We start from the raw sequence: 13,195 nt of genomic DNA on the forward strand, positions 1-13,195 counted from the left end.
ATTTAAAACCATGCTTACCACACTAGCTACGAATGTGATTTCTGGTCTGGAAATGGTTAAATAGACTTGTTTACCAACCGATCTTTCGCGATCCTCAAATGGTTCTCCTTGGTCAACTACGAGCTTGTTATTAGGATCCATAAGCGTGTCGATCGATCTTGCACTGAGAGACTCTTTTCTTTGAGCAAATCTAGTTCATACTTTAATTAATGCCAAGCCTTGATTGAGCCACTTCAACACCCATAAAATATCGAAGCTTCCCGGTATATTTAATATGGAAGTGTCGTTGAAGAAACAATACCTAAGTTGTTACTACCCGTGATCACAATATCATTGACGTAGACTGGCAGCATAATTTTACTTGTCTTAGTGTTCCTGCTAAACACTGAATGATCAGCCTGAAACCTCCTTATCTCAAACTGTATCACAACTTTGCTGAATTTACCAAACAATGCACGGGGTGGCTGCTTTAGTCCATAAATTGATTTCTTCAATCTGCACACTTTCCTTGACTCCCCATTAACAACAGGTCTCCATGCAGTTTCTCCGTATATACTTCTTGTAACTCATCATGCAAGAAGCCATTCTTCACTTCAACTTGGTAATGTGACCAAATCTAATTACTTCCACTAATATTACAATCCGTACATATCCAATTTTGGCCACAAGAGAAAAAGTTTTTGAATAATCATCATTGCATGTCTGAGTGTAGCCTGTGATAACTAAACTTACCTTCACTCATTCCACAGATCCATCGAGTAAATACTCTACTGTATAAACCCACCTACATCCAACATCCTGTTTACTAGTACGAAGAGTAGATTGCTCCCAATTATTATTTGAATGAAGGGAAGCCATGTCGTCCTCCATTTCTTGTATCCAAGCCTCCTGCAGGGTCTTAGGGATGGACAGAGAAGAAAGTGAAGCCACAAAACTACGAAGCAAATGAGACAAATTATAGCTAAACAAACTGAGAGAAATAGGTTGTCCGGTACCAGATGGTTTATCTTTACGAAGAGCAACGGGAAGATCATCTGTTGATGAAAAGTAGTAGGGATCTGTCAAGAGTGAAGAAAATTGAGTGGGGCACACTTCATCTGAAGAGCCCTTCTCATGGGGAACATAGACCTGAACTGGTAGGTGGCTTGGAAGTATTCGGTACATTATGGTACATTATTATGAGATACAGAAGAAGATGAAGACTCAGTAGGAATAAGTAATTGAAATTATTGAACAACACTATAGGAATCATCAACAAACTGACTCTCAATAGAAAAGAAAGAAACAGACTCGAAAAGAGGTAACATTGACTCAAAAACTTTTTTCTTAGCCTTGGACTACTACCCTTTTGTGTGCACAAGTACCCTAGCAAAATACACTTGAGAATCAAGTTTATCAACTTAGGAGGTTCAATTGTTTGAAATGAATTTCTAGATCCATGGACTCATCAAGTTGGTAAAAAGAGCCAAATTCGAGTTTATCAAAACTAAGTCTCAGGTGCTAGACAGAACACACATCCAAAAGTAAGTCGTGGAAAAGAAATAACAGAAATATTAGGAAACAAGATAGAGTGTGAAGACTGATCATCAAGAATTGATGAAGGCATTCAATTAATTAGGTAACACAGTGTGAGTATTTGCATTAGTGCAAAATATCTTAGGGGCCTTCATTTGAATCAACAATGCGAGTAACCTCCAAAAGGTAGTGATTCTTAATCTCAAGGGAAAAGAGACCCTATGAAGCTTACTTAACTGACAACTTTTACAATCTAAAACTAGCACATGACTCAACGCCGGAGCAAGAAACTTCAAACTCTTTTAGGAAGGATGACAAAGTCGATAACAAAAAAGTGTAACTTGAAGAGCAATAGTCTCTGTCTCACGATCCAAATAGTAAAGCCCTCTACATGCGTGCCCTTCATCAATCTTCTTCACCAGAAGATCCTGAAATACACAAAAGAATCTGTTAAAGTATAAAAGAAATTGCCTTTCTCCAAAAGCTTAAGCTATTCGAGAAGTTGGTAAGTTAACATGGTATCAGAGCCAAAGGTCTCGAGTTCAAACCTCTTGGATAGCAAAAATCCACATGCGAGGTCGGCCCAAAGTGGGACCACATGTGCCACGTGTTTGCCAAGTGGGCCACACGTGCGGGGGAGTGTTAAAGTATAAAAGATATATAACGCCTTTCTCCAAAAGCTTAAGCTATTGGAGAAGTTGGTAAGTTAACAGAATCAAATGTAATAGAATAGTTCAACGACTTTTAAAGTTTACTAACAGACTTCAAATGAAAAGAAAATACACTTTTGAAGTTTACTAACAGACTTCAAATGAAAAGAAAATTTAGCAACATATAACACAAGGGAAGGAAAGTGATGGATTAGGATGTGAAATACTGAATCTGGACACTTCAGAAATAGTGCCATCAACAAGAGAAGATGTTTGAGAAGAAACAAAATGATCAAGAGAGGAAAACAAACCTAGAGTACCGATCATATGATTAGAGGCTCCACAATCAATGACCCATGGAGACTTGGACACAAGAAAAACTTTACCTGAGTGAACAAGAATAGTGGTGGAGTTAAGGAAGGATTGGATTCTTGTGCCTTCATGCACTTGGCATACTCATCCTTGGAGATGGTAATCACATCACTGGTAGCAGGATGATGTGAAGGATCTGCGAAAATCTGTGTCACACCACTATCATCAGTATAAGAGGCATATTAGCGTACATGTGTTTACCATTCAAATCCCAACAGGGATCTGCAATATGCCCCTTACGACCACAACAAGAGCCTTTCTGAGGTCCACTACCTCTTCTTGAATCTCTGCCACCACTAAAACAAAACCCTTTCCATTTAATTTAGGGTGATGATAAATTCGCACCCCCTGTAGGATAATTCACACCCCTTTAACGTGAATTGACGTAAAAAAGCATTAAAGTCTGCCACATACCCTCCTTTTTTACGCCTTTTGACGTCAATTCACGTTAGGGTGTGAATTATCCTACAGGGGGTGCGAATTTATCATCCCCTTTAATTAAATATATAAACAATATACTAATTGAATTGAAGGAAAATGAATGTGATAACAATACAAGAAGAAAGAACAAGGCCTTATTTATTTATTGGGATTTTTGCCGATTAGTTCCTAGTTTACTAAATAAATGATAAATAGTCAAAGAGAATCCCATAATATCTAAATAATCCTCTGTTTTTTTAGTTGTTGCTAAAAAGTCCCTAAATCATACCCACGCCAATTTAATCCGTTAAAAAATTTAAGATGCCAATTTTACCCTCTAACGTCCGTCTCAAAAAAAAAAATTTACCCTCTAACCTTTAAGTCGTATTTTAACACATTTTCAACTAAATGTGTTACACTTTCCACCCAATATTTTCGGCAAGTTTTTTTAAGATTATCACATTCTCGAAAATAGTACAATGCCAAATTTAAATTAAAAGATCCCATACTTTTTTCACACACATGTACACACACACACACACAAAAAAGATAACTTGCACCAACCCTATCAGATATTTATTTAGAGGGACCTTCAATTTAACATGCCATCCCTCCAAATTAACCATAATCATATAATTTCCCTAGTGGAAAGGAAAAAAATTTCCAAGAAAATTATTTCTATGATAGTTATTTCCAAGAAAATCATTTCTATCAGAATTATTTAGAAGAAAATTATTTCTATCAAAAGTTAACCAAAGAATAATGTATGTTAGAGTTATTTTTCTTCCAATAAAAATGGAGCATAAAGTTACTTAGAAGGCACATTAATGATAACAACTTAGACTTTTTTGGAAAATTTGCCTAATTTTTAGGGAGAGATACTGTTTTCTAGTATGTGATAATCTTTAAAAAATTTGCCGAAAATATTGGCTTTTAGTCGAAAATGTGTTAAAATACAACTTAAAGGTTGAGGGTAAAATTGGCATTTTAAAAATTTTAACGGAGTAAATTGACGTGGGTTTGATTTTGTGACTTTTTTGGCAACAATTTAAAAAAAGCAGAAATATTTAGATATTATGGGATTCTCAGGGACTATTTACCATTTATTTAGTAAACTAGGGACTAATGGATTTATTTTATTTCTAATTCTAGGCATTTATTACTAATGAGGCATAGCAATTGCACCCGTGGGCACCACAGGTATCACGTCCAAGTCCACCTCAGGCGGCAAGTGCAGATCTGTCCCTTTTAGTGAAGACTGTGAAACCAATGCCGGTCAATGGAACATGTTGGAGACAAGCATACACCTCAGTCAGAGATGGAGCCTCCTTGCTAGTAAGAATTTGAGCACGAACATGCTCATATCCAGAATTCGTCCCAACAATAACTTAGCAGCCCATAATTCTTCACGTTGCACTTCTATATCTAGTGTGAGAGTTTGGTAGGTATGCAAATCATCCCACATGCTACATAAAGGTAAATAATATTTGTTGAGGCTCTTATCTCCTTGTTGCAATGAGAAAAACTCCTGAAATAGTTAGTATGTTCTGGTAATATTTTTTACCTCGGAATACATCACACTCAGTGTATTCCATATATCATTTTCAGTGTCTAGGAACGTAAAACTAATGCTAATGGTCGTCTCCATACTATTCCACAGTCAAGTGATGATTTAATCAGCCTCCTTAATCCACTCATCATATGCACTAGCTTCTTGCTTAGGTGAATGCTAGATCCTCTCATCAGTGTATTTCATCTCTGTAGGTTGTACATAGGAAATAATGAAATTAACGTATCTTTCGGTATAGCAAAGTCCTCCGTTGACAATCTAAATTCTAGATCCTCTCATTAATGTATTTCATCTCCTCCGGAGGTTGTGCAAGTCACATGTGAGCCCTTTTTACATTCCTCACTTTTATAATTATTTGTATGAAGACGGGAAGTCAACTTCTGGAAGGGCATCGAGAGGTTGTATTGTATACTCCCCCCCCCCCCCCCCCCCCCCCCCCTCTCCGGAAAAAGAAAACTCTCTCTCTCTCTCTCTCTCTCTCTCTCTCTCTCATTTAAACTAATGCTCCAATTGTAAGTCACAGGGATATCCAGATCCGGTTGGTGGGGTCTTTTAAAATGATTTGGTGGAAATAATTACGGCATTTCCTGTCTGATAGGGAATATTGATTCAAACGAGGTTGAAGTGTGAGATCTCCTTACTGACATGTATTTTTAAGGAGGAATTAACAGGCACGTTGGTGTGGAAGTGGATCAAAGAAAGAATTACCATGGACTACACAATTTTCCCCGCCTCTGTGGAGATTAAAGAGTCATTGTGGAAGTGTTAGATCATAGTAGGGTGACTTCCTCAACTTTTAGGCATAGTCCAAGGTCTGCCAACGAGATTGCTGATCGGGTTGGTGAGAGTAGATAAGAAATGCTTTTCTCATTGGGAATATGCTTTCCATTATAGCGAGGATTGACTAAGTCGTAACTTTTGCTGTTTCTTCTGTGATACCCCTTATTCCTTGTTATATTGTAATACTTTCCCCCCTTTGTTAGTAAAATTTCCAATTTTTATCACTTAAATATGAGACCCTGTCTCTGCTTGTCAAGATGTACACTAACTCTGACCTACCATTGCAGATTACAGTATTGTTACCTATAGATACCTAGTTCTAAAGATAGAACCCACATGTAACATTCTTCCCATGACACAGAATGGATGCATATGAGAGCCATCTTGCTCTTGCAATTTTTAAATACTGAATTATCAATTAGCTCTGTGTTTTGCTCATTTAAAATGATTACATGTATGTTTGGATGGTTGCTATGAATATTACTTTCTTTGATCTTAACCTTGAAAACTAGCAGTTTTATCTATTAATGAATCAAAATACCCATGCCAATTTGATAAATTCTAGTTTGTAAGGCTTTAATCTGCTTTTGAAGTATAGGTTAGTAATCCTTCCAAGTTAGAACAAATCAGTTTATATGGAGCTCCTTGCTTGATGTAGACATTGTTCTGTTCCTTCAGGAAGCATTTGAGAATCTGTCATTACTATTGAGTAACAAGATACTTCTCCATTTGCATGTTTCGATTGCATTGTCAAATGCTTCTTTGTTATGCTCATTTGCCAGGTATATAGAAGAGGGGGGGCTTACAGGTGAGCGCAAGCGTTGGGTACCACGTAGAGGAAAAACCCCTCTAGATCCCGATGCCATTGGATTTGCTTATTCCAATCCAATGGAAACATCTTTCAAACAACGGTGTCTTGAGAATTGGAAAATCCACCATCGTAAGCTCCTTAAGCTACTGCAAAATGAAGGACCTGCAGCTTTAGGAGATGTTTCTGAATCTGATTATCTCAGAGTAGAGGAGAGATTGAAGAAGATCCTTAAAGGTCCTGACCAAAATCTTCTAAAGCCAAAGGCTGCTAGTAAGATGGTAGTCTCTGAGTTAAAGGAGGAGTTAGAAGCACAAGGTTTGCCTACAGATGGAACCAGACAAGTGCTCTACCAACGAGTGCAAAAAGCGAGGAGAATAAATCGTTCACGTGGTCGACCTCTCTGGGTTCCTCCTATTGAGGAGGAAGAAGAAGAGGTAAATGGTTTCTTCTTTCATGACTTAGGAAGTTAGGATTGCCATGTATGTTTTTTTGTTTTTTTTTGTTTCAAGGAGTTTTCTTTTACTTCACACTTCTTCTTTAGTGTAGACATTCCTATTTACATTTTCTATAGAATTACTCCAGGTTACAAAGTTCGGATTCGGGAATAAATCTGCAAGGAAAATGCTCTAAAATCTTGGGAAATTTTCCTGTGTTTTTGTATATTAAATAACGATGGAAGCGAATTGCATTGTATGCGGGTTAAGTACATTCACTTGGTAATGTGGGCCTTCACATCTCATTATGTTAGGTTTTAATGGATATCTGAATTTATTGCAAGATTCACGAACTTCTCACTACTGTATTAAAAAATCATATTTTATTTGCTACATTCACATTTTATTTGAAAAATACATAAAATTTTCAATCATCGTGTAACTGTGTTTTCGATGCTATTTTCCTCTTGATACTGAGAAATAATGGCAGGTGTTTTTCAGAAATCCTGTTCTGAGTCTCTTTGCCTTCTTGGCAGGTTGATGAAGAGCTGGATGAATTAATTTCACGGATCAAGTTGGAAGATGGAAATACAGAGTTCTGGAAACGTCGTTTTCTTGGGGAAGGGTTAAATGATGCTCATAGCCAACATACTAACATAGAAGACTCCAACCTTCCAGATATGTTAGATGATGCTGATGTTGCAGAGGATACCACAAAAGAGGGAGAAGATGATGAGACAGATGAAGAGGAGGAGGAAGTTGAACAAGCTGAAAGTCAAGTAGAAGACAGGGTCAAGGAGAAAGAAGTGGAAGCGGTTAAGCCTCAGCATCTTCAAATGATTGGAGTCCAGTTGCTGAAGGATTCTGACCAGACGACTGGCACATCAAGGAAATCAAGGAGGAGATCTTCCCGAGTAGCAATGGAGGTATGAAAGTGGATTATCCAAAATTTTAATCCTTTTATTGGCAACTTGTTTCTGTCTCCTATTTGTCCTGTGTATGTTAATATCCTTTTAAATCTTTTTTTTTTTTTGAATGGTAATATCCTTTTAAATCTTTTAAACACATTTTCTTTAAACTGAGGTTAAAATTTTGTGTCTGACTTAGTGGATTAAATTTTTAATTCTTCTATTGGTAACTTTTGTCTGTCTCCTATTTGTACTGTGTATGTTAATATCCTTTTAAATCTTTCGAACACATTTTCTTGAAACAGTGGTAAACATTTTGTGTCTGATTTTTCTGACATATCAGTGTATGTGAAAAACCTATATTCTGTTGTTCGAATGTTATATAGATTGAAATTCTTCTGAATAGGCATTTGTTGCATATTAGAAGAGAGATTTCTGCATGCTTCCATCACGAATTCCTTTTTTTTTTTGTTCCTTTTCTTTTATGGCATTTTTTTATCTGGTCAACATCTTTCATGAATCACGAGGCGGACTCTTCAGTTCCAGTTAGTATCTATTCACATCTCGTCTCTTCTAGGCCCATCACCATGATTTCAGAACTAGTTGCATATTGTTTTTATATGAAGGAATTTGAGAGATTCCCCATTGTAGATACTGTTGATAGTTTACCAGAGGGTATTTATTTATGGAAACGTGGTGTGACCATCTTTGATCAAGATATTCTCAGATAGTGTAAAAATCCATATAAATATTAAACAAGTTTGTAAGATAAGAAGCTTTGCATTTATTTTCTTCCTTTGAAGAAGCTTATTGCTACAGGTGTGATCTTGTGTCTCGGGAGAAAAGTTTGATTCTACATTTCATGGTCAATCCTTGTATCCCTAGCGGGACTTTAAAGAGTATGGAAGGCTATTCTTCGTTTCTGGGAACCATTATGTAGTGTCATCAAATCCAGTTGAATGTCTCGCAGTGGTCTCCCATGCTTGACTTTGGTTTTCATTCCAGTAAGAATCAAATTTTGGGAAATAGGTTCTGAAGGATCTTTGGAGAAAATAATCCCCAGATCCTGTGTATTTCAAGAATCAATTGTTTCTTTGAGAGTTCTGATTTTGCATTATCTAATTCCAGTAATCCCTAAGGCCTGTTTGGATCTAGGTTTCTTTCTTTCCTGGAAAAACTTTCTCTAGAAAATGCAAAATCGAAGGTTTGGTTAAGTATTTAACGGAGATTTTAAAATTCCCGCTCAAGACTTTCCTTTAAAAACAAGGAAAGAAGAAAACCCGACCCAGTTATCTTTTTCCAAGAAATTGTATTTCTCATTTATCTTATTTCTCATTTATTGGGTCAGACACTTGTTTCCTTTCTTCACATTTTCTTCCCTATGCCATTTTCATCTTCCTCAGCATCATCTGCAACAAATAGATTTTCATCTTCCTCCCTACACATGTTTCCTTACTACCCAGTGGGTGATTCACCATCCCAAAATGTGTATGATTTCCCCTTTTCCCTTTCCTTTCCCCCTTTCCCCTTTCTGGAGTGGTTGGAGAAGCCGAAAGGAAGGCAGCCGATTTTCTATTGGAGAAAACGAGAAGAAGGCAAATGGGTAACATTTCTTCCTCTTTGGTTTCTAGGAACCAGCTACGGGTTTTCCCTGATTTTCATATTCTTTGGTTTCCCTTATCTTCTTCTTCATCTTCTTTGGCTCCCATCTGTCGGTTTCCCCGTAAAAAAATTCCAGAAAAAGAAGGGTGTGAACCAAACCATAGAAAGAGAAAATCTAGAAAATAAAAAATATACAAAAATTCTTGGAAAAATGAATTTTCCATAATTTTCTTTTCCTTAGATCCAAGCATGCCTTAAGAGTGTGAGTTACGCAAGAATAATCTCGAAAAATCTGGATAATTTCACCCAAATTATTATGTTAAGACAGTCATTGGATATGTTGGAATATCCATGCTGAAACTCCTAATAACTCTTTCAAGTAATTGGTAGTTGCCAATCATCTTGGAATAATTGCAGAAACATTATATCTTTTTTTTTACATTATGCAATCTCCATTCAGTTTCTTTATTGATAGGCAGAGTAGAAAAAAAAATTGATTCAACATCTGACTTCTACCGTCTAAGGATTAGTCTCAGAATAGAGACAAATTGAAATTTACATTAAGGGATTTGCTAGCGTCCATCGCAGAAGGCATTTTACAGATGGTCTGCTGCATCTGACAGCAGCCACCTCGTGAATGAAGACAAAATCTGCTGAAAAGCTATGATTTAGCCGACACTTTGAATTTATTGTTGACACACGTGTCCTACTGTGTCCGACACGACACGCGTGTCCAGCCGTGTTGACACTCCTTTGGACTATTTTAAATATATTGCTAGGAGTGTTAGAGTTAATGTGGGCGTGTGGGCACATATTTGTGTAATAATCAATAATTTTGTATATGTACGTGTCACCATTTCAAGATTTTTAGATATTTCCATGTCAGATAATTCATGTTCGTGTTGAAACTCAATACACGAATCCATATTGATAAATTATGATTATATATACTTTCTATTTTATCCGCGTCCCCGTTTCTAAATTCTGGGGGGTTTGCCGTGTCCGACACTCCGTCTCCGTCTCCGTGTCGACACGCGACACTCGTGTCCGTGTCCACAAATCATAGCTGAAAAGTAAGCCTCTGTGGCTGCTGTCAGATGCAACAGACCATCCGCGAAGTGCCTTCTGTGATGGACGCTAGCAATTTCCTTACATTAAAGAGAAATCTGCTCATCTTTATTGTATAGAATACGATTTGAGTGTGAATTACCATGTATATTGGCTTTTGGTTTCAATATTTCTGGTAAGAGGCTGTAATGAGCTTGTGTTTTTGTTGTATGGGCCAGTTTGGTAACTTAAACCTGGTCTTCATTTCGTAAAGTTGGTGATGTGGTGATGTGTATGCAGGATGATGACGATGATGAGTGGTTCCCTTTGGATATACACGAGGCATTTAAGGAAATGAGACAAAGAAGGATTTTTGATGTTTCAGATATGTATACTATTGCAGATGTTTGGGGCTGGACATGGGAGAGAGAAATCAAGATGAAACCTCCTCGAAGATGGTCGCAAGAATGGGAAGTCGAGCTAGCCATCAAAATACTGCTAAAGGCATGTTATTATATTTCTTTTTTGCTAATCTACTGCTTCCTCTTGCAACAAAATGATGTTTCTATTCCGTTACTTAATGTTTGGCCTCTCATTTTGTTCTGGTCACTTATGTTTTGTTTTTTCTTCTTTGTTTTTCCCTACAATCTGATTATCTCTTTTCGTGTTATACATCTTCTCATTGAAGTGATACCTCAAAAGGAGTGAGTTGTACAGAAAAAGAATGTTTGCCTGCGGGCAACCCATGCTTAATTGACTATAATTGACATCAAGAATTCTTAGTATTTCTAGGTAATGATAATTCAAGGAAGGGTTCTTTGTTAATGTATCAAATTTGAGTTCCTTATATTGTCTCAGAATTTAATTTTATAACCTTTACATGTAAATGTTCAGGGTCATTGTGATATAAGATCCCCCAAAACTCTAGTGGAGCATGTGATAAGGTTGCTTTGATCAAATTTGTATCTCAAAAATTGTCATGAACTCACCAGAAATTGTCAACCAATCTCAATTTAGAGCAGCGAGATTTCAAACTTCATCCTTATTAGTTATCACAAATAAAAATACTAGTAAATCATATGAGGGTAAGATTCTGCTCACCATAAAGCCTTCAATTAATCCTTTTCCCTTCACCTGCGTGAGTATAAGAAGCCTTCCCTCCACCTGCTTAAGTTTAAAGTTAGTGTCTACTTTTCTAATTTTCCTTCAAAAAAAAATATCATGCCGTTTAAATGCATGTTGAGATTGTGTTTTAAACTTGCCTTCGTGGAGGTCACAGAATTTTTTCCGTACTTTTTGTGTTTTGGAAAGGAAAATGTAATGGGGTATGTAAGCAGGAATAGCTTTGTAAAGGGGAATAGTGTTGAAAACTTTATCTTCTAGGGCCCTGGAGTTATCTCCTAGGCCATCCTACGATGGACCCCATGGGGGACTCTTGGTTCCTTTTCATGTAACCTTCGTATGAACTATTAATACATCCTAGTCACTTTTAAAAATAAAATAAAAAATGCATGTGGAGACCCCATTTTACCCATGTAGGCCTTCTCACTATGTATAAAAGGGCTAGTTTACCTTCCGAGTATTCCATCTAATATTTGTCTTCTTTCTAGAAATACACCTTCCAGGAGTGTCACCTCCACCAGGACCACCTATCCCCAAGGAGCCCAGGATTGTCTAGCAAAGTTTTGATTAGCTGACCAATAGCTTCCTCAGACCAAAACATCATGCAACTAGCTGTTGGCTGAACCCTGACTGGAAACAAGTTCATCGTGGAAGGAAACTCAAATTTTGGTTATGTAAAGGATGTGATCAATGGATAAGGGCAAGTTGAAGCTTGTAACAGAAAGTTATAAGATCCTTCACAAATGACAAAATCTTTTGAGACAATGATCATAGTTATGTTCATATGGATGCTAATTATACAGATACGTTTGGGTACTATTTGTGCAAGTAACTTTATGAAAATAAGACATTACAAAGTAATTCGACTAGACTAAAATGTCCTTGGTGCCCATACAACTGTAAAAGGCCGAGTAACATGACATGAATGTAATTATCTGTCTTAAGTCTTTAACTCATGGGAATTTGACAGGTATAAGTCTTGGTTGTTCAGGTGTAGAATCCATTTCATATGGCCCTGCCCGCTCTTTTATCATATTAATAAAAATTTAAGGTGCCGGAATTCCATGTTAAAAAGAAAAAAGAAAAAAAGAACTCCCCAACCACCCACCCAACCTAAGAATCTCATTTCCTGGATGCTGCAACCCCTATATTGCTTTCTAGTTTCTGTTGCTACTCCTGCTTTGTCACCTGATCTCAAATTTTGACCATTATCACAGAAAGAAATTGTCCGAATTTTAGTTGTGTTCTTACAAGCTGAATAGAAGGAACTTGTTAACATTTCAGGTGATTGAATTGGGTGGGACACCAACTATTGGGGACTGCGCTATGATACTACGCGCAGCTATTAGAGCTCCCCTCCCCTCAGCTTTCTTGAGAATATTACAGACAACACATAGCCTTGGTTACATTTTTGGGAGGTAAACATCAAGTTCAGCATAAGATGAAGGACAAATGACCGAGGATTTATGCCAACTTTTATGTCTTTACTGCTCCGGTCATTAGGATTTACGCCAAGATTTTGGATTACTGATATCATTTGTTTTTCTGTGTAGTCCCTTGTATGATGAAGTCATCTCTCTGTGCCTTGATCTCGGAGAAGTTGATGCGGCGATAGCAATTGTTGCAGATATGGAAACCAAGGGGATCACAGTACCAGACCAGGTCCTAGATAAGGTACTTTCCTCTCGGCAGAGTGGCAATCCTGATGATCCTGTTGATGAATCATGATAGCACCCGAACTTTAACGCCACCAGAGGTCACACATTATGTTTTTAGTGCTGATTTGTAACTTGTAGCTGCTAGATTAACATATGGGAAGCAATTTTCAAATTTTGAGTTGCTCATTTTATATCTAAAGTAGCTGGAATTTGAGCTGTGTAACAGGAGATAATGCAGAAGAAAATGCCAAAGAGACATGACCGTTGTGCTCTTTCACAGCGATGATCTTGGGCCCCAATATGTTA

General features: G+C 37.2%; 1 protein-coding gene across 2 annotated transcripts in view; it reads left to right on the plus strand.

Moving 5' to 3' along the window:
- PTAC3 (plastid transcriptionally active 3) overlaps positions 1-13,195 on the plus strand; it is a 31,195-nt gene extending 18,000 nt beyond the window's left edge. For both annotated transcript variants that reach the window (XM_077371458.1, XM_077371459.1), the window contains exons 9-13: positions 6,090-6,552; positions 7,089-7,478; positions 10,410-10,613; positions 12,516-12,649; positions 12,785-13,195. In XM_077371458.1, the coding sequence (XP_077227573.1) occupies positions 6,090-6,552; positions 7,089-7,478; positions 10,410-10,613; positions 12,516-12,649; positions 12,785-12,959 (1,366 nt within the window). In that variant the 3' untranslated portion in view covers positions 12,960-13,195. The remainder of the gene's footprint in view (positions 1-6,089; positions 6,553-7,088; positions 7,479-10,409; positions 10,614-12,515; positions 12,650-12,784) is intronic.

This window comes from Tasmannia lanceolata, unplaced genomic scaffold (genome assembly GCF_043159265.1).
Source record: "Tasmannia lanceolata isolate RefF3 unplaced genomic scaffold, GAP_Taslan_0.1 ptg000037l, whole genome shotgun sequence".
Lineage (NCBI taxonomy): Eukaryota > Viridiplantae > Streptophyta > Magnoliopsida > Canellales > Winteraceae > Tasmannia > Tasmannia lanceolata.